The 21,620-nt window shown below is 45.0% G+C and overlaps 2 protein-coding genes across 3 annotated transcripts; both read left to right on the top strand.

The window, feature by feature from the left end:
- The first annotated feature begins 507 nt into the window (after positions 1-507).
- On the top strand, positions 508-13,898 carry LOC133442143 (zinc finger protein 235-like). 2 transcript variants are annotated; one of them, XM_061720098.1, is made up of 3 exons: positions 508-620; positions 12,665-12,783; positions 12,868-13,898. In XM_061720098.1, exons 1-3 carry the CDS (start codon positions 561-563, stop codon positions 13,871-13,873), a joined length of 1,185 nt encoding a protein of 394 aa, XP_061576082.1. In that variant the 5' UTR covers positions 508-560; the 3' UTR covers positions 13,874-13,898. The 2 variants fall into 2 exon arrangements, with proteins under 2 accessions (XP_061576082.1, XP_061576081.1); XM_061720097.1 differs by having other exon boundaries at positions 12,665-13,898.
- Positions 13,899-18,574: 4,676 nt separating this feature from the next.
- LOC133442599 (E3 SUMO-protein ligase ZBED1-like) lies at positions 18,575-21,404 on the top strand. Its single transcript, XM_061720607.1, has 6 exons — positions 18,575-18,783; positions 19,973-20,117; positions 20,248-20,479; positions 20,565-20,720; positions 20,827-20,922; positions 21,030-21,404. Exons 1-6 carry the CDS (start codon positions 18,657-18,659, stop codon positions 21,402-21,404), a joined length of 1,131 nt encoding a protein of 376 aa, XP_061576591.1. The 5' UTR covers positions 18,575-18,656.
- The last annotated feature ends 216 nt before the right edge of the window (positions 21,405-21,620 follow it).

Below are 21,620 nucleotides of genomic sequence, written 5' to 3'. Positions count from 1 at the left end.
ACTTGAAAAAACCTGAAAAACTTGAAAAAAACTTGACAAAACTTGAAAAAAAATGAAAAAAACTTGAAAAAAAACTGAAAAAACTTGAACAAATTTGAAAAAACCTGAATAAACTTGAAAGAATTGATATTAAATGTGTTTCTCTTTCAGATACGTGGACCTGGAGAACAACTAGACGACGTACCTGCCAAGAGTCTGTTCTGGAAACTTAAAGCAGCTCCACCTTCCACTGATCATTCTGCTCATTTGGTTTTGTCGTCTTCCTAACCTTTGTGTTTTAGCTACTTACTCCAGTTATTGTTGGTATTTATTTATAATTAAAAGTATTCCCTGAGGGTTTTTCAACGGGATCTTATCTGTTACAGTCATATAATTATTAACAATCATTTCAATATCAGGTTCACACTATTTAAACCTGGTTGATGTTTGTTCAGCAAGTTTGGATAATAAAGTTTTTTTTTTTTTTAAAGAGGTCACGTGGTTCCGGTTCCGTCCTCACAGTGGAGGTTTTGCAGACGATTGAAGATCTGCAGGATCAGAACCAGGACTAGGATTCGGAGATGGACCGGGACCAGGAGTCCAGCATCAGGACCAGAGCGGGATCTTCCTCTGGTCTGCAGGTCAGTGTTCAGGTCCAGGTTCTGCAGGTTCTGCAGGTCACAAACGTGTTTTAAACGTTTTTTAAACGTGTTTTAAACGTGTTTCGTCTGAATTAGTCCGCCAGCTCAACCACGTAAATGTCTTCAGAAAGAGGATCTCGCTCCCACCTCCTCGGTGTAAATTCTTTTCACTTTAAAAAAAAGAACTATTTATGTTAAGCATAGGATAAAAGTTTGAACTCAGATTTTTGAAAAGTATTTTCACGATCGTTATTTTAATAGCGGGACTATTTCCAGCGGCGCCGGTGTCGAGGAGCGCTTCGGACGCGTCACGTGATCGCGCTGGACCAATAGCAGCGGCCCCTGATGTAGACACGCCTGACGTCATACAATGTGGACGCAACCTCGGCTTCCCAAATATGTAGAAAAATACAATATAATGAGCCGAAAAGTGCACAAACATGACTAAAAACAGTGTTATATGAGGCCACAATGAAGATGAATTATAAACTAAAGTGAAATTATAAAAATTGCCCATAATGTGATTTGGTACTACTAGAAGAAGCAGAAGCTTCAACTCTCTCTTCCTGTGGGAGATCCTTGTTGCTAGGACTTGATTCTCCACCAACTCTTCCCTCACGTTTATCTCAAAGCATTTTCTCAAACAAAACACATTTTCAAATAACAAAATAACATATTTGAACCATTTTCCAGACAATAAAATAACTGAAAAAATCTGAAAAATGGTTCAAATATGTTATTTTGTAACTTGAACATTTTAAAATATGTTTATGTAAAATATGCTTTGCTGATGAAAGAATATGTTTCTCTATTGTTCTTATTTTTGTGAGGGGGGATATATATAGTTTTTCGGCACTACCTTGTTCTCTATAGCTGATATAACATGAATTACTTCTATGTGGGATCAATAAAGTTCTTATTTTTGCCAACTGAGAAAATTAAATATATTATATTTGGTGCCTAACTGTTTCCCAAGTATATTAGTGCGTGTGTGAATGAATAAATGAGACGTAAAACGTACATTTCTTTGTAGAAAGGTGCTTTATGAAAATAAGTCCATTTACTTGCTTTTGGGTTGGGTTGCCAGGTTTGTCAGGAACCCGTATATAAAACATCCATGCAGGAACCGACACGTGAAACTCCATCGACTCATTTCACCTTAAAATCGGGAGAAACGGTTGAAAATCGGGTTCTGCAGGTCCAGGTTCTGCAGGTCCAGGTTCTGCAGGTCCAGGTTCTGCAGGTCCAGGTTCTGCAGGTTCAGGTTCTGCAGGTCCAGGTTCTGCAGGTCCAGGTTCTGCAGGTCCAGGTTCTGCAGGTCCAGGTTCTGCAGGTCCAGGTTCTGCAGGTTCAGGTTCTGCAGGTTCAGGTTCTGCAGGTCCAGGTTCTGCAGGTCCAGGTTCTGCAGGTCCAGGTTCTGCAGGTCCAGGTTCTGCAGGTTCTGGACTTTTAAACGTGTTTCCGTCTGAATGTGTGAATGTGACAGAAACACGGACACAGTTAGTTTTTTATTGCGATGTTGAAACATAATCTAAAGTTAAAACACATAATCTAAAGTTAAAACACAATCTTTTTTTTTTTTTTTTTACTTAATTTTTCTATGCTCCACACCATAGTGACGTTCAGTATAACACTAACAAAAAAACAACAACTAATATACATATATAGACATAAGACAGACACCAACCTCAACATATACACGAAAACAAAAAAAAAATATTAAAAGGACATATCTAAACAACAAACACAAACAAAGCAAAGAGACATGCCTAACATGCCTTTAAATAGACAAGTTTACGAGCCGTTTCCGCTCTACTTCCTAAACTCCTCCCCTCTAAGCAGTCCACTTCCGTTTTGGCGTTTTTCCATTGCACAGAGTGGCAACATTGCTCTGACAAAGAGGGACAAAATGGATATTTCTAAGAAAAAAAGTGGTTCGGGAACGACATGTGTCGGCAGTTGGATGTAAAACCTCGAGGAAGCAGCTGAAGGAGTGGTTGGATAGAGAGAGCTGCAACCACAAACCAGCTGCAAAGACACACGTCCATGTGCTGCTTTGTTTACTTTTTTTTTGAAGCCACTGTAGAATAATATGCACACATTTGATTTATGTGCACAAATTCGATTGACAGTTCCCTTACCCCATATTTAACTTTTTTATTCCTGTTAAGATTAAACATATGAATTTTCTTGTTGAAGCCATTTGTTTAGTTTCCTCAACTCAAAATTCATCCATTATTAATGTACAGTGTGAGCTTACTATGAATGATGAACTGTTAAAAGACATTGTAACACACTAAGGAAGATAAGGCCTATCATTCATGATCGTAGTTCAGTGCAATAATGAAATGAAATTAAGTTTCCTCAAACTTTATTTTCACAGTACAAACATCTGTTGGTTCCTAAATAAGGCTGCTCATTTTGGTTTTAAAATGCTGACATATTTACTGCAGAACTGTAACCTTCCCTCAACAAAATCATCAATTTTTGGGCGTATGTGTGAAAGTTGGTTGGTGATGGCGGGAGGCAGAGCTGCAGGAGAATATTCCCAGGGCTGGTCCTCCACTCTTCAAGAGTCCTACAGAGTTTCACCTCCTGTGTCGGTTCTGGAGCGGTAGAAGATGCTGTGAAGTTGGTGACGGCTGCAGATCCTTCCTGTGTGTGTTGTGATAAAGTTCTTTATTTTCTGTAATGCAATTTAAAAAAGAAAAAAAATGTCATACATTCTGGATTCATTACAAATCAACTGAAATATTGCAAACCTTTTATTATTTTAATATAGCTGATTATGGCTTACAGTTTAAGATTAAGATTTGCAGAATATTCAAATTTTTTGAGATGGGATATTTGAGTTTTCTTAAGCTGTAAACCATGATCAGCAATATTAAAATAATAAAAGGCTTGCAATATTTCAGTTGATTTGTAATGAATCCAGAATGTATGACATTTTTGTTTTTATAATTGCATTAGAGAAAATCACAATATTCTAATGACCAGCATTTCTTTCAGACCCAGCTCTTGTCAGTCAGTGCAGGCAAGCCCGGTTTTCCCGTCCCACAGCATTTTTCTACCTAGAGAGATATATTTAAAAAAAAAGCCAAGTAGACTTTGATGTAGTTTGGATACCAAAAATGAAGACATATATGTCAAATAATCTTGTTACCTTCCATAAGATCGCAGCTGAATGGGAACGATCTCCAGGTCCAGCAACACGAACATGACGCAGGTCTGATTCTGCAGCTTCAGTTACAGCAGCCGAGCTTTAAGCCCCGCATTGTTCAAACACTGGCCAGGCTCGACATTTGCTTTCAAATAAACAAAACGATCATGTTTGTATGACATGACACACCCGACTTTGTCTCTGTGCAGATATTGATAAACCTCAGAAACTTTCAGTTTGTCCGTTGCGGATTGCAGGAAGTAGGAGCAGATCAGCTGTCAGTTCTGCTGCTGTCATCACGTTATCCTCCCAGTTCTGCACTGAATCCGGGTGGGGAGAGTAACGCCATCTCCAGTCAGAGTAGTAGAACCGTGTTCCCATGACAAAGACATAGTTGTCGACATTAAAAACTCACGAGCAGCGAGTCTTTGCTTTAGGTTCGTGTCCACGCCGCTGTGTTTACACCAGTAAACGCTGCGCATACCCCTCCCACCGGAAATGACATGCATTGATGCAGACGAATGGCGGCGCCCGTATTTTGGCGCGTAAACTTGTCTATAGCTGCAACTATGACTACTGACTCTAACACACTAGAGTTTACACTACCTAGAGATTTACCAACACCAGCTAGAGGTTTACTAAACACTAACTATAGGCTTTACTAAACAGAAAGGTTTTAAGTTTAGTTTTAAAGGTGGAGGTGGTGTCAGCCTCCTTAACCCAGATTGGAAGTTGGTTCCATAGTAATGGTGCCTGATAGCAGAACGCCCGCCCTCCAAATCTTCATTTAGATACTGTAGGAACTACGAGTAAACCTGCACCCTGGGAGCGGAGAGCTCTGCCAGGAACATAAGGCACTATCAAATCTTGTAAATACTGCGGAGCTAAGCCGTTTTGGGCTTTATATGCAAGTAATAACATTTTAAATTGGATTCTGAATTTTACAGGTAGCCAATGGAGCGACGCTAACACTGGAGAGACTTGGTCTCTCCTGCTAATTCCTGTCAGTACTCGTGCTGCTGCATTTTGGATCAGCTGGAGCCTATTCAGCAAATTACTTGGACATCCTGCTAACAACACATTACAGTAATCTAGTCTAGAAGATACAAACGCATGAACTAGTTTTTCTGCATCACTCTGCGAGAGGATTTTCCTAATTTTTGCAATATTACGGAGATGGAAAAATGCTATTTAACAAACCTGATTAACATATGGTTTAAACGACAAATCCTGTTCGAAAATAACACCAAGGTTTCTCACAGTTGCACTGGAAGCCATCGCAACACCATCTAGTCCCTTCCTAAGATGCTCTGGACCAAGAATGATAACCTCTGGTTTATCTGAATTTAGAAGCAAGAAATTTCTGGACATCCAGTCCTTGATGTCCCTAAGACATGCCTGAAGTTTAACTAACGGTTCTGTTTCATCCGGCTTCATAGACAAATAGAGCTGCGTATCATCAGCATAACCATGAAAGTGTATGCCGTGATTCTGGATTATACTTCCCAAAGGCTGCATGTATAAACTAAACAAGATTGGCCCTAGCACTGAACCCTGCGGAACACCATAACAGACGCTTGACTGTTCTGAAGAAACCTCATGTACATGAACAAACTGGAACCTGTCAGATAGATGAAATGGGACTCTCTCCCAGCTTCTGGTCTTTCTATTTTAGAAATAGAAAAATAGAAAGCCTTTATTATCATTATATTTCTACAATGGAATTAGGCAGCAGCTCCGTCAAAGTGCAAAACAAATACAAGACTATATAATCAAGTAAACTGTACACAACAAAAATGAACAAAAAAAGTAAACATAAATAAATATATATATATATATATATATATATATACATATATATATATATCACTATAAGAAAAGAGTGAATGGGAGAATAAAATAAAAATGTACATGAATGGGTGGAGGAATATTGCACTTGAATGGGTGGAAGAATATTGCACTGAAAGGAGTATTGCACATACATAGGTAAGGAATATTGGGACATTATGGACAGGAAATAGGAAATATTGCACAGTGTGAGGTAGCTTATGAGTTCAAAAAGTTCACAGCTTTGGGGAAGAAGCTGTCCCTGAGTCTGTTGGTTCGGGATCGTAAGGACCTGAAGCGCCTCCCAGAGGGCAACAGGTCAAAAAGGTGGAAACCGGGTTGGGTGTTGTCCTTTAAAATGTTCCTTGCCCTGTTGAGGCAGCGGGAGCTGTAGATGTCAGACAGGGAGGGCAGAGGGCAGCCGATGATCTTCCGTGCTGTGTTTGCCACCCTCTGCAGCCTCTTCCTGTCTGCTCCGTGCAGCTGGAGTGCCACACTGTCACGGCGTGGGTCAGCAGGCTCTCTATGGTGGAGCGGTAGAAGGTCACCAGCAGCTGTGTGTTCAAGTTCTCCTTCCTGAGCACCCTCAGGAAGTGCAGCCGCTGCTGAGCCTTCTTCACCAGTGCAGTAGTGTTGACAGACCAGGAGAGGTCTGCAGTGATGTGGACGCCCAGGAACTTGAAGGACTGCACTTGCTCCACACATTCACCGTTGATGTGCAGGGGGACGGGGGCGGCTCGATTCCGCCTGAAATCCAGGATGAGCTCCTTGGTTTTGGTGGTGTTCAGTGCCAGGTTGTTCAGTGCGCACCACTCACCAAGTTTAAGGACCTCATCTCTGTAGGCCGCCTCGTTTCCCCCTGTGATCAGCCCCACCACCGTTGTGTCATCAGCAAACTTGACAATGACGTTCTCTGCGTGGGCGGGGCTGCAGTCCGATGTGTAGAGCGAGTACAGAAGTGGGCTCAGCACACAGCCCTGAGGAGAGCCAGTGCTGAGAGAGAGAGTACAGTAGTGGGCCCAGCACACAGCCCTGAGGAGAGCCAGTACAGTAGTGGGCTCAGTACACAGCCCTGAGGAGAGCCAGTGCTGAGAGTGCGGGGGGAGGAGAGGTGAGGACCGAGCTTCACGCGCTGGGGTCGGTTCACCAAAAAGTCTTTGATTCAGGAGCAGGTGGATGGTGGGATCCCCAGGGTGGATAGCTTGGGGATTAGAATGTCCGGTATTATAGTGTTGAAGGCTGAGCTGAAGTCGACGAAGAGCATCCTCACGTAGCTCCCCTGTTTCTCCAGGTGACTCAGCGCGGAGTGGAGTGCGATGTTTATGGCGTCTTCTGTCGATCTGTTTGCCCGGTATGCAAACTGGTGTGAGTCCAGGGTGGGGGGGAGACAGGCTTTGATGTGCTTTAAGACCAGTTTCTCAAAGCACTTGGTGATGACTGGGGTGAGTGCTACAGGGCGGAAGTCATTGAGGGTTGCAGTGGGTGATTTTTTGGGGATCGGGATGATTGTAGCTGATTTCAGGCAGGGTGGGATAACAGCTTGGGCCAGAGACAGGTTGAAAATTGTCGTGAAGACCTGGGCGAGCTGGTTGGCACAAGCCCTGAGCACCTTCCCAGGTACTCCATTTGGACCTGCAGCTTTCCTGGGGTTCACTGCACGGAGCACCCGTCTCACGTCCTGCTCCTCAAGAGTGAGTGGGGGGGTGCTGGTGGCTGGTGGGGGCTGTAGAGGTGGTTGTGGTGATGATGATGTGGTTGAGGGCTGTGTTTGGGACTCAAAGCGGGCAAAGAAGCTGTTCAGCTCCTCTGCCAAGGTCGCATCTGAGTCCCCGGGTGACACAGCACAGACTTTGTAGTTGGTGAGGGTCTGTATGCCCTGCCATACCTGCCGGGGGTTGTTGAGGTGGTCCTCCAGCTTTCTTTTATATTCCACTTTGGCAGCCTTGATGCCTCTCCTCAGGTCAGCGCGAGCAGTGTTGTACAGGGCTCTGTCACCTGACCTGAAGGCTGAGTCACGGGCTCGGAGGAGCCTGCGGACCTGGCACGTCATCCAAGGCTTCTGATTTGGGAATACACGGATGGTCTTTTTAACCGTGACATTCCCAATGCAGTACTTTATGTAGGAAAGTACTGTGTCTGTAAATGTTGCCAGGTCCTCGTGGTAGAAAGCATCCCACTGCGTTTGTTCAAAACAGTCCTGCAGGCGGGGGAGGGCGTCTTCAGGCCAGGTGTTAATGGTCTTCTTTGTAGGCTTTGTTTGACGACTGAGGGGGGTGTATGCTGGGGTGAGAAGCAGGGAGAGGTGATCGGATCCTGCCAGTTGGGGGAGGGGTACTGCTCTGTATGCATGCTTGATGTTGGAATAAACATGATCCAGAGTGTTTTCCCCTCTTGTTGAGCATTTTACATGCTGGTAGAATTTCGGCAAAACAGTCTTTAAATTTGCTTTATTAAAGTCCCCTGCGATGATGTGGGCGCCATGTGGGTGGGCGCGCTGGTGTTTATTGATGAGGCTGAGCAGCAGAGACAGAGCCGTGTTTACATTTGCGTCCGGTGGTATATAGACCGCAGTGATGATAACAACAGCCAGCTCTCTCGGTAGAAAAAAGGGTCTGCATCTCACCGCCATGAACTCCAGGTCCGGAGAACAGTGACTTTCCAGTATAGTGCTGTTATTACACCAACCTTCATGAACGTAGATGCAGAGCCCCCCTCCTCTGGTCTTCCCGGAGTTACTGTTTCTGTCCAGTATGGATACTAATCCCTTATCTGAGGTCCAGTAGAACCGGTATGGACACTAATCCCTTATCTGAGGTTCAGTAGAACCAGTATGGACACTAGTCCCTTATCTGAGGTTCAGTAGAACCGGTATGGACACTAATCCCTTATCTGAGGTCCAGTAGAACCAGTATGGACACTAATCCCTTATCTGAGGCCATAAAAAGGTCATTCGTGACTCGAACCAGTGCTGTCTCTGTGCTATGATGCATTCTGAACCCTGACTGAAAGACTTCAAACAGATCATTTCTATACAAATAGTCACATAACTGGCTTGAAACTGCCTTTTCCAGAATTTTAGATACAAATGGAAGGTTGGAAATTGGCCTGTGATTAGCTAAGGTGTCTGGGTCAAGAGAAGGTTTTTTAAGTAAAGGTTTAATTTCAGCCACTTTGAAAACCTGTGGTACATATCCTAAGCTAAGGGATAGGTTGATTTGGTCCAATATTGTCGCACCAATAATAGAAAAAATATTTTTGAATAGTCGAGTCGGGATGGGGTCTAACATACATGTGGTTGAATTAGCTCTATTAACGAGTGAGGTCAGCTCAGGGAGGTCTATAGGATCAAAACAGTCTAGAGTCAAGTCAGAGCCTAGGGAAGTCGCTAAAGCTGAAGAAACGCCCACAACCGGCTGGTTGATTTCTTCTCTAATTCTCGTGATTTTACTGTTAAAGAAGCTCATAAAGTCTTCACTACTGAGAGCTGCAGGAATGCACGGCTCAACAGAGTTGTGACTCTTTGTCAGCCTGGCTACAGTGCTGAACAGAAAACGTGGGTTACTTTTGTTATCCTTTATCAACGTTGAATAATAAGCTGTTCTGGCTTTGCGAATGGCTTTTTTATATACTATTAGAATATCTTTCCATTCACGATAGGAGTCTACAGACTTACAAGAGTGCCACTTCCTTTCCATTTTACGCATGTTTTGTTTCAACATGCAAATATCTGAATTGTACCAGGGAGTTAAGCTCCTGTGGCTCGAAACCCTCCTTTTCAAAGGAGCAACTTCATCTAAAGCTGAGTGCAACAGATCAGCAGTGTTACTAACAAGAAAATCAACATCAACATCAGAGGTAGAACCCAGGTCACTGGCCTCTATTGCTTCAGTAGAGGCTTCACTATTTTCCACTGTCGCAAGATTAGCAATGGCCTCCTTAAATTTAGCAATAGCTTCATCAGACAAACATCTGCTAGAATAATACCTCCTGCCCTGCACTTCCACATCGACAACATTAAATTCAAACGTTATTAAATAATAGTCAGATAAAAGGGAGTTTACAGGTGACACCAACAGATCATCAGTTTCAACACCGTAGGTGAGAACGAGATCGAGAGTATGATCAAAACAATGCGTCGGCCCGTCCACTTTTTGTGAGATACCCATTGATTCTAGAAGAGAATTGAAAGCTAATTTAAGATTATCGCTTTCAACATCCATATGAATATTAAAATCACCCACTATGATGAATATATCTGTACTGATCAATAATCCAGAAAGGACATCTGAAAATTCAGACAAAAACTCTAGATAAGCGCCAGCAGGGGGCCGATACACTACCACTAACACAACTGGCTTCTCTGATTTCCAGCTCGGAAATTTCAGACTAAGCGTGAGGCTTTCAAATGTATTATAATTGGACTTAGGTTCAATTTTTGTTTGGAGACTGGAGTTATAAATTGCTGCGGCGACTCCGCCTCGGCCCGTATTTCTAGGAATGTGATGATTAAAATAGCCGGGCGGAGTCGATTCATTCAAACTAACATACTCTTCCTCCTGTAACCATGTTTCTGTTAAGCAGAAAACATCACTCCTACTCTCTGTAATTATATCATTTACTAACAGAGATTTGGAGCTTAACGATCGTATATTTAGTAGTCCGCGTCTAATTTTTTGGTCTCTTATTGGTACCAAATGTGCGTTGGTTTTCATTTTTACAAGATTATTTTGGTTAACGCCTCTATAACGCCGCACCTGGTGAACTTTTGGAGGGCGGGGAACTGCAACCACTTCTATTTTGCTAGGCACCTGGTTAGAGTTACCAATTACATCATGTAATCCTATAGTTTGAGAGTCTCCAAATACATAATGCAATCCTACAGTTTTGTTGGCAGGCGTTGGTCCTCGAGAAGCAGCAGAGAAGTGTGTTAACTACAGCTCTGCATCCTGGCCTGGACCCTGCGATGTCAGGGAGAGGGTCTAATGAAACAGGCCAAATTACTAGTGACAAGAGCAGCACCATCCCGGGTTGGATGAATGCCATCTCTTCTAATCAGACCGGGTTTTCCCCAGAACGTTTCCCAATTGTCAATAAAGTCCACGTCGTTTTCTGAACACCACCGCGACATCCAGCGACGGAGCGAGAGCATGTAGGTAAACATGTCATCGCTGGTCAGATTGGGGAGGGGGCCAGAGAAACCTACGGAGTCCGACATACTTTTGGCGTAGTTACACACCGAAACAATATTCATTTTGGTCACTTCCGACTGGCGAAGACTAGGGGTGGGCAAAAATATCGATACGGCAATATATCGCGATACATAGTCTCCCGATACGATATCGGTATTCAATGTATGTATCGCGATATATTGCCGTATCAATATTTTTTCCCACCCCTAGCTGCACTTTATTTTGTGATTTCAGTGTGGGTGAGACACTGCATTTTATGTTTGGCATTTTAAGTCGGGGGCAAGTAGCTGTACTGTATTTTTGTGATTTCAATTTCAGTGTGGGTGAGACACTGCATTTTATTTTGAGTATTTTGTATCTAAGAATAATGCACACACTGCACTTTTCATTGTGTTTCAGTGTGTTTTTTCATGCAAACATGTTGCATAATTAAAATGGAAAGTTTGAATTACATTGTTTTGACTCAGTCTGTCCAATACATTATCACTATCATCTGATGTACATATATACAACTTGGATTTTAAGATGTGTAATGCATTTTTAAATTTTTCGGTGAACTATGTAGAATATAATAATCGGGATATCGCAATGTGTATCGTATTGTGACTCAAGTATCGTGATGCGTATTGTATCGTGAGGTCCTTCCCAATACCCACCCCTAGCGAAGACGGGAGTCATTAGCTCCAACATGGATGATAACTTTACCATATTTACGATTACCCTTTGCCAGTAGCTTCAAATTTGCTTCTATGTCGCCCGCTCTGGCCCCCGGGATACACCTAACTATGGTTGCTGGAGTAGGCTTCACATGCCGGACTATGGAGTCGCCAATCACCAGGGTCGGCTTCTCAACTGGGGTGTTGCTGAGTGGGGAAAATCGGTTAGACACATGAAGCGGGTGGTGGTGTTCCGTGAGCCCTTTAGGACTACGCTTCCTCCGAACCGTCACCCAGCCGCCCTGCCTGGCCGGCTGCTCGGGAGCTGCGGGGGAGTGACTAACAGCTGCTGCTACAGGCCGGTCCGCCGCTAGCTTAGCCTGGTTAGCTAAGGAGGCTATCGGACTATGGTCAAATTGGCCGGACCGGACCTCTAACTGACTGAGCCTCGCCTCCAGCCCTTCAAATAAACACACTGAGCAGCAAAGAGGTGAAACGGTGGAAGACGGAGAGGCCATGCTAAGATGCTAACAGAGGCTAACGTGATGGTATGGTGCTATTTTACCAGGAAACAATCTAAGTTTTAGACAAAAAAAGTCCGGAGAGATCTGAGCCTGCACGCCGTGCAGCAGCAACAGACCGCAACACCAGGAAATGACACGATGTGTGACGCAGTACGTTACCCCTACAGATGGTCCAGGCTAACAATGAGACAGTTGTGGGACAGTCGACCCCCCTGACAGAACTCAGGAAGGGCTGCCCTGTCATCTGTTAACATGTGACAGGCATGTGGAAAACAGGCAGTTTTCTAAGCTGACCTAATTAACCTGATTCTGATTCTTATAGTTTCATAAGGACGAAACAAGTTCAAAAGGTTGATTAACCTGACAGTGGTGCTAATCAACTTTTTGTTGTCTCTTTTTTCCCAAATGAGAATTGATAAGGGAATCGATAAAAACTGAATCGTTAGGCAGAGTGAAAAATGGTTGGAAGATCTTATCAATACCCATCCCTATTAATTAACTATTTTGATGGTTTTCGTGTTAGTAGTTTTAACCATTTACACTTTTGATTTGACGTACTGAGATGTTTCATCTGAAGGTTTCTGGCTGTCAATAACAGCACTTTAGACGGACAGCACTTTATAGAAACTGAAAAGCTTTTGAGAGTCGGCCAACAAGATGATTTAATTCTTCTTCTCTGTCCTTACAGAAACATAAAGGCAAAGAGAGACCCACAAGTTTTCGTTGTGATCACTGCAAGAAAGTCTTCACCACTTCATCACGTCTGAGAAAACATAAGATGATTCACACTGGAGATAAACCGTTCAGGTGTGATCAGTGTGGAGCAGCTTTTAGCACATCTGGTAATCTAAAGATTCACCAACGTATTCACACTGGAGATAAACCGTTCAGTTGTGATCAGTGTGGAGCAGCTTTTACCCAACAAAGTAATCTAAAGATTCACCAACGTATTCACACTGGAGATAAACCGTTTAGGTGTGATCAGTGTGGAGCAGCTTTTACCCAACAAGGTAGTCTAAGGACTCACCAACGTATTCACACTGGAGAAAAACCGTTCAGATGTGATCAGTGTGGAGCAGCTTTTACCACATCAGGTAGTCTAATGACTCACCAACGTGTTCACACTGGAGAAAAACCGTTTAGGTGTGATCAGTGTGGAGCAGCTTTTACCACATCAGGTATTCTAAGGACTCACCAACGTATTCACACTGGAGAAAAACCGTTTAGGTGTGATCAGTGTGGAGCATCTTTTACCACATCAGGTAGTCTAATGACTCACCAACGTGTTCACACTGGAGAAAAACCGTTTAGGTGTGATCAGTGTGGAGCAGCTTTTACCACATCAGGTAGTCTAATGACTCACCAACGTGTTCACACTGGAGAAAAAACGTTCAGATGTGAACAGTGTGGAGCAGCTTTTACTCTGTCAGGTAATCTAAGGGCTCACCAACGTATTCACACTGGAGATAAACCGTTTAGGTGTGATCAGTGTGGAGCAGCTTTTACCCGACAAAGTCATCTAAAGATTCACCAACGTATTCACACTGGAGATAAACCGTTTAGGTGTGATCAGTGTGGAGCAGCTTTTACCCAACAAAGTCATCTAAGGACTCACCAACGTATTCACACTGGAGATAAACCGTTTAGGTGTGATCAGTGTGGAGCAGCTTTTACCACATCAAGTGATCTAAGGACTCACCAACGTATTCACACTGGAGATAAACCGTTTAGGTGTGATCAGTGTGGAGCAGCTTTTACCCAACGAGGTAATCTAAGGACTCACCAATGTGTTCACACTGGAGAAAAACCGTTCAGATGTGAACAGTGTGAGGCAGCTTTTACCACATCAATTCAGCTAAAGAAGCACCAATGTACTCACACGAGTGATAAACTCTAAAGATGTGATCAGTATGAAGTGTGTAATGCAAAAAACACCTCAGCACAGCAAAAAAAGCAACATAATCAGACAACATCATACCTAAAACTTGAAGATGCCCCCTGGACACCTCCTGGGAAGGTGTTCCTGGCATGTCCCACCAGGAGAAGATCCAGGACACACCGGAGGGAATGTCTTTTGGCTGACCTGGGAACGTCTCTGGATCCTTCCAGAAGAGCTGGAGGAAATGTGTGGGGTGAGGGAAGTCTGGACATCTCTGCTCAGACTGCTGCCCCCGCTAACCAGTCCCACATCAAGTGGATGAAGATGGATGGATGGACAAAATCAATATATCTGCAAAAAGCACAAATTTATTGTAACACCATTCTGAGATACAGAATGTAATCTAACTATAGCATTAACTATTCCACAAATACTGCATTAGCACATCTCTAACATCTCTTCCTCCTCTCCACCCCGAGCCACTGCCACCACTGGCTGAAGTGTTGCTGCTGCAGGTTCATCCTATGATGTTTCATACGTCTTTCCATGACTTTCACACAGATTATGTAGTGGACAGGAAGTCATCACCATTCATTTCACCAGTCGGATCTCACTGGGGAAACCTGCTGAATTCATCTTCTACAACCTGTCATGGTTTCCCAGTTGGAGATAGGTTTTTTCCATGATCACTCTCCTGTCGTTCCAGATCCTGCCACCCTCATCAGCCAGACATCTTCTCTTTCCCCTCACCTGTGCTTCCCCGCCCATCTGCACACCTGGTTCCCATGATCATCAGTTCCCCTTTATATACCGGCCCATTTCCACATGCCAGTTGCCAGATTGTCTAGCGTTCATGCCTAGCTTTCCAGCATTCCTGATTCTGTCTGTTTCTGCCTGCCTGCCTGTGACTTTGCCTGATTCCCGGTTTTTGGATTTTTGCCTGCCCCTTTGGATTTGTCTGCCTGATCTGCCTGTCTTCCCGGTTTTTGACTCCTGCCTACCTCTGACCTGATTAAAGCCTCTTGGACTCTGATACTCCGTTTGATGTTGTGCATTTGGGTTCTCTGTCTTTTGAGCCGTGACAGTACAATCTGACCAAAAGTATGACCCCAGCCAGCATGGACCCACCAGGAAAGAACGTGGATCTGTGGGAGCTCTTTTACGGTGACCAAGTGGCGTCCTACCACCGTATGTTGAAGGGGACAGGGACATGCCGCCAGCCTCAGCCTGTTGCTGTACCCGAGGTGGTCCCGGACCCACCCCAGTCTTTTCCTCCTTTCTGGGGAACACACCCGGCTCAAAATGGACCCAGGAGTCTCCAGCTTCAGGAGAAAAGACGGCGGCGGCAGTCCCAGCCTGTTCCTGTTCCAGCGGTGGTCCTGGAAGCGTTGCCCCCTGTTCCTGCTCTAGCGGTGGTCCTGGACGCATCGCCCCCCTGTTCCTGCTCTAGCGGTGGTCCTGGACGTGTCGCCCCCTGTTCCTGCTCCAGCGGTGGTCCTGGACGCACCGCCCCCTGTTCCTGCTCCAGCGGTGGTCCTGGACGCATCGCCCCCTGTTCCGGCTCTAGCGGTGGTCCCGGTCGCATCGCCCCCTGTTCCAGCGGTGGTCCCGGTCGCATCGCCCCCTGTTCCAGCGGTGGTCCTGGACGCATCGCCCACCTGTTCCTGCTCCAGCGGTGGTCCTGGACGCATCGCCCCCTGTTCCTGCTCCAGCGGTGGTCCTGGACGCATCGCCCCCTGTTCCGGCTCTAGCGGTGGTCCTGGACGCCCCCAGACCTCCTGACCCGCCTGCTACGCCCCCAGACCTCCTGACCCGCCTGCTACGCCCCCAGACCTCCTGACCCGCCTGCTACGCCCCCAGACCTCCTGACCCGCCTGCTACGCCCCCAGACCTCCTGACCCGCCTGCTACGTCCCCAGACCTCCTGACCCACCTGCTACGCCCCGAGACCTCCTGACCCGCCTGCTACGCCCCCAGACCGACCTCCTGACCCGCCTGCTACGCCCCCAGACCGACCTCCTGACCCGCCTGCTACGCCCCCAGACCTCCTGACCCGCCTGCTACGCCCCCAGACCTCCTGACCCGCCTGCTACGCCCCCAGACCTCCTGACCCGCCTGCTACGCCCCCAGACCTCCTGACCCGCCTGCTACGCCCCCAGACCTCCTGACCCGCCTGCTACGCCCCCAGACCGACCTCCTGACCCGCCTGCTACGCCCCCAGACCTCCTGACCCGCCTGCTACGTCCCCAGACTTCCTGACCCGCCTGCTACGTCCCCAGACCTCCTGACCCGCCTGCTACGCCCCCAGACCTCCTGACCCGCCTGCTACGCCCCCAGACCTCCTGACCCGCCTGCTACGTCCCCAGACCTCCTGACCCGCCTGCTACGCCCCGAGACCTCCTGACCCGCCTGCTACCCCCCGAAACCTCCTGACCCGCCTGCTAGACCCCCAGACCGACCTCCTGACCCGCCTGCTACGCCCCCAGACCGACCTCCTGACCCGCCTGCTACGCCCCCACACCGACCTCTTGACCCGCCTGCTACGCCCCCACACCGACCTCCTGACCCGCCTGCTACGCCCCCAGACCTCCTGACCCGCCTGCTACGCCCCCAGACCTCCTGACCTGCCTGCTACGCCCCCAGACCTCCTGACCCGCGGAACTGTCTCGGCGGTCGGCCCGGCCCCGAGGACGGACCCCGGAACTTTGGCCGTGTGTCGGCCTGGGACTCTGATACTCCGTTTGATGTTGTGCATTTGGGTTCTCTGTCTTTTGAGCCATGACAGTACAATCTGACCAAAAGTATGACCCCAGCCAGCATGGACCCACCAGGAAAGAACGTGGATCTGTGGGAGCTCTTTTACGGTGACCAAGTGGCGTCCTACCACCGTATGTTGAAGGGGACAGGGACATGCCGCCAGCCTCAGCCTGTTGCTGTTCCCGAGGTGGTCCCGGACCCACCCCAGTCTTTTCCCCCTTTCTGGGGAACACACCTGGCTCAAAATGGACCCAGGAGTCTCCAGCTTCAGGAGAAAAGACGGCGGCGGCCGTGACACGACCACTGGTGCTCGGTTGACTTTGTGCTTAAAGACTGTTCTGCTGTCAGCTGTCCAGGGTCATGGAATGGTTTCAAGAGCCAGTCCTGCAAAGGATAAGTAGAGTCTCCAAGAAGGAAATACCCAGCAGTCACTGTGTATTCCTGATGTGAGCTAGGAAGATGTTCTTCCCACTGGCTAACTCCTGTGTATGTATTATATATGTAATCAACCATTTGTCCTTGAGAGCTGAACTTTCAGGATCGATTCCTTGAATGCTTTGCTAAATTTGCCCCTTTTAACATTTCTTTACTTTTTGATGTTAAATCCACTGTTTTTGTCAATTTCTGTACATTTAATAAATTTCAGTACCCTTTTACTTGAAGTCTCCATTAACACCAAACTTTGCACAATGAATTTTTTGGATTGTACTTGACGATTTGTCAAAAAACTTAATCGTACAGGAATACCGTATTGCCCCGAATATAAGGCGACCCTGATTATAAGACGACCCTCTTGCATTTTGCAAGACACAAGCTTGAAAAAAGACTTTTTGAACACCAAATTCAACTTTCATACAGAAAATAATTACAGTACATCTGAAACAAATGATTATAATAATATATTTGAGAGAAAAAGCATGTTATTTTGCCTCATTCAAATCATCATCTTGAAGTTTGCATCTCAACTTCTCCTCAGCTGCCGGTTCACCAGCCGATCTTCAACCCACCTTTCTCGTTTCTCCATCTTCTGTCATCTCTTCTCTTATTTTCTTCTCTTTTCTTTTTTAGCGCTATTTTTTATTTTTCGTGACAGGGGTTCCTTTGGCCTGGGGAGTTAAGTTCAGCATTCACTTTAAAGATATCTGGCGCCATCTAGTGGTGTGAATGGGTATAACGTCTAGACCCCGAATGTAAGACGACCCCCACTTTTTCAGTCTTATTTCAATGCAAAAAACACCGTCTTATATTCGGGCCAATACGGTATATCATTTTTCATATCATATTTATTAAAAAGATCATAACAGTGTTAACAGTCTGTATGGATATTTAGTAAAATTCATCAATAGCAAAAAAAACCCCGTCAGATGTTCAAAAAGTTATTTCAACGTAGAAAGTTTCGGTCTTTCACTCACACATCATATCTGGCGTACGCACTTTTCTGTGGTTTTTTTCCGTTGGTGACACTCACTGGTGATGCAGTGAAGTGCAGAATATGAGGAAACGTGACGTCAACAATAAGTTCACGACCAAGTGAATGACACGACAGTCCAGGACCAGGACCTGGACCTGGACCTGGACCTGGACCTGCAACAATCACACAATCAACCACATGAACATATAAAGGTCGGAGCACAAAGATGTAACCTGTCAATCACAATGTCAGCATTGGTTCTGTTAGAGGAACCTGCTGATTAGGGATGGGTACCGAAACCCGGTTCCAATTTTGGAACCGGAACCGAAATCCAAAAATTCGATATTCGTTTAAAAATGCGCATTTCGAATCTTCATTTCGAATCCTGGCAGGTTTTTTTTTTTTTCTCTCTCTCTCTCTCCCTCCCCCCGCTCCCCCCGCGCGCTCTGAGTATTAGGTCACATCCGCGGCTGCGCAGTGTACTGTTCAGAGAAATTCAAACAAAATGGAGGGAAGCGGTGGAAAATCGAAACGCTCTAAAGTGTGGTTATATTACGGTAAGAGAACTGACGGATATGCGACATGTGTGAAGTGTGAGCGAGAAATTTCGTGCAAGGGGGGAAGTACTTCAAATATGGCCAAACATTTACTCACCCACGGGTTAAATGTGAGGGACTGTGGCATATTTAAAAATAGCGCGAAAACGGAGCCGACGGACCCGACGGTCAGCAACAAGAGCCCGGACTACGTCGACGGCACAGGTTGGTATACAAAAACAGATAATAAGCAAGTCACTTATATTTGAATGAATGACGTTAACGTTACATTTTTGCTAGATAACAGTGTCAGTGAGAGTTCAGGGACAGAGAGCACCAACCCACCCCTCATCAAGCACCCCTCTAAAAGCATTGAGACTCCCTTCACAATAGCGGCGAAATACAGGGACAAGAAGAATATGAGCCGGGAGCAAACAGAGCAGTGTCACAGAGTAGTGACAAAATTTATAGTGAAGGGGTTACACCCCTTTGCTACTGTTGAATCTGCATCATTCAAGTAAGCTGGCACAACACATTTCTGGTTCTGATTCGTAGCAGCTCCTTTGCTATTTTCTGTATTTTCCTGTATCAAATGAACTGAAAGAGTAACTTTGATATTGTTTGTTGCACCATGGTGATGAAATGTTTTGTTTACATCCCTGTATATTATTTGGTGCAGCATAATGATATGAGTATTATTTCTTCACAGGGAAATGATCAATGCATTAAATCCCCTCTACAAGCCCCCCACAAGGCATATGCTCTCCAACCACTTTGTACCTGCATGGTACAATGTAGAGAAGCAAAATGTCAAATCAGCATTAGAAAAAGCTAGCAAAGTAGCAATTACTAGTGATGGCTGGACCAGCATTTGCCAGGACCATTACCTAACAGTAACAGCACACTACATTACTGAGGGTAGAATGCAACAGAATGTCCTTGTTACAAAGGCAGTCTACAGAGCACAAACAGGAGATGTGGTGGCAGAGGAAATTGGGGATGTTTTAGATGAGTATGGGATAAGAGAAAAAGTTAGTGCTATCACAGTGGACAATGCAGCCAACATGGATGTAGCCGTTAAAAAGCTGCACATTAAGATAAGCTGCTTTGCTCACACATTGAATCTTGCAGCTCAAACTATTTACACACTCAACTCAGTTGCAAAATGGGCAGCAAAGATTCGAGAAGTAGTTGTGTGGATGAAGAGGTCATCAATGGCCAAGGTTGTGCTCCGTGAAAAGCAAGACCTTCTTAGTAAGATACTCTGTCAATACACTGCATTGCATTACATTATTCCTCCTATTAAACATCATATTATTATTGTAAATTAAAGTTATTACAGTTATTGAAGTTGTTACATATTAATTACATATTGTTTGTTTTTTATTAATGTTGTTGGTTTGTTTGTTTGTAGAAATAGACAAGAACTCCCTCCTCCTCGATGTCAAAACTCGCTGGAACTCCCTTTTCCTCATGATTGAGAGATTCCTGCAGCAGTACTCTGCTCTTCAAGCAGCCTCCTTAGATCCACGGCTTAGAAAGCCAATGGAGCGTGACAGGTACACATGGGATGGAATTAATGATTCAATTGGATTCATGATTAAATTGAGAATAATTTGATCAACAAACTAGTGTAGTGTGAATTAAGATTAATTAATTATTATTTTGTTTTCCTTTTTTCCAAAACAGACTCTCCAAACTGACCAATGAGGACTACAGAAAAGCAGAGGAATTTATTGAACTCATGGAGATCCTGTACACATCAACCCTTTGTGCCTCAACTGAAAAGAGCTCCACCTGCGGCCAAGTCCTACCAATCTTACAAAAGCTGAAGAACCATTTCACAGTCCGAGATGGAGATTCACTGTTTGTCTCCTGTCTAAAGAAGACAATCTGGACTGATCTATCAAAGCGATATCAGGTAAAAATCAATGTCACTGAGACAAATTCATCATGTATTTTTTATTACTCTAATTAAATCTAAATTACATGTTCATATTTTTCAGACAGACCAGGTGAGAAACTTCCTTGGAGAAGCAACTGCCATGGACCCTCGCTCTAAGCATACGCTAGAGGAAGAGGATGCTGAGGAAGATAAGACAGTGTGGAACCGGATCAAAGAGAAAATCCTTGCTGCACATGATCCTGCAGAAACAGAACAGGTAATGTCAATTGAATTAATTTAGATTTGTACACATACTGATTTCCTGCACATGTTCTGTATTGCTTATTTATTTCCGACTGTCTGATTACACTTACCTGCTGCAGCTGACTGAGCCTGGTGTCTTCGGCAAGGAGGGACGCAAGCAGACTGACGAGCCAAGAGGGGAGGAGAGCGAGGAATCAGAGGATGAGACTGTTTCAGTGAGTACACTTCAATAAACATTAAACGTTCCTTTAATCATACTTTATTTAAAAAATCAATGATTGTATGTTGTTTTGAGTTTGAATTACTTTTCTTTTCTTTTAAGCTTCAAACAAGGAAGAAGATGAAGCTAACGCCCCTGGAGAAGCTTTTCGCTGAGGATGATATCCTGAAATTGAACACTATCAAACGTGTTGCTGCTGCTGCTCCAGCCATCAAGATCAGGGCAGAAAAAGAACTGGAAATGTATAAGGCCCTTCCTCCAGCTTTGACCTCCGAAGACCCTTCTGCCTGGTGGTGGAGGAAGAGGGATGTGTATCTTTTGTTGTCAGACTTAGCTCTGTCATACCTGTGTGTTCAGGCCTCTTCTACTCCCAGCGAAAGGGTTTTCTCAACTGCTGGAGATACAATCAGCACTGAGAGATCCCGTATCCTTCCAGAAAAGGCCGACATGTTGATTTTCCTTTTCAAAAACTGCTGACTTCATATATCAGTATGATGACCAAACCTCTCTTTTTTTTATTTAGTTTTTTTTATGTTTTTGTTATTTGTTTCTGTTATTTACTGCAGGAATTGTTGAAGTTAAAAAAAGGAAGTCCTCCTGATATTATTGTTCTGAACACAGTTTGAGTGATGAGAGAGTAATATGTATGTGTGCAGCAGATGTCAAGGAAAGTAAGTGTAAGTGTTAGTGTTA

The sequence above is a fragment of the Cololabis saira genome, chromosome 4 (assembly GCF_033807715.1).
Source record: "Cololabis saira isolate AMF1-May2022 chromosome 4, fColSai1.1, whole genome shotgun sequence".
In the NCBI taxonomy this organism is placed as follows: Eukaryota; Metazoa; Chordata; class Actinopteri; order Beloniformes; family Belonidae; genus Cololabis; species Cololabis saira.
This window is presented reverse-complemented; position numbering and strand designations above follow the sequence as displayed.

What these genes read in the sequence shown, in the direction of transcription:
- LOC133442143 (XM_061720097.1), top strand. Translation starts at nt 561, where the DNA reads ATGGACCGGGACCAGGAGTCCAGCATCAGGACCAGAGCGGGATCTTCC. An exon ending in GATCTTCCTCTGGTCTGCAG is followed by an intron (nt 621 to 12,664) that starts GTCAGTGTTCAG and finishes CTGTCCTTACAG; the next exon opens with AAACATAAAGGCAAAGAGAG.
- LOC133442599 (XM_061720607.1), top strand. Translation starts at nt 18,657, where the DNA reads ATGGCCAAACATTTACTCACCCACGGGTTAAATGTGAGGGACTGTGGC. An exon ending in GGACTACGTCGACGGCACAG is followed by an intron (nt 18,784 to 19,972) that starts GTTGGTATACAA and finishes GTTTGTTTGTAG; the next exon opens with AAATAGACAAGAACTCCCTC. An exon ending in CAGAGGATGAGACTGTTTCA is followed by an intron (nt 20,923 to 21,029) that starts GTGAGTACACTT and finishes TTTTCTTTTAAG; the next exon opens with CTTCAAACAAGGAAGAAGAT.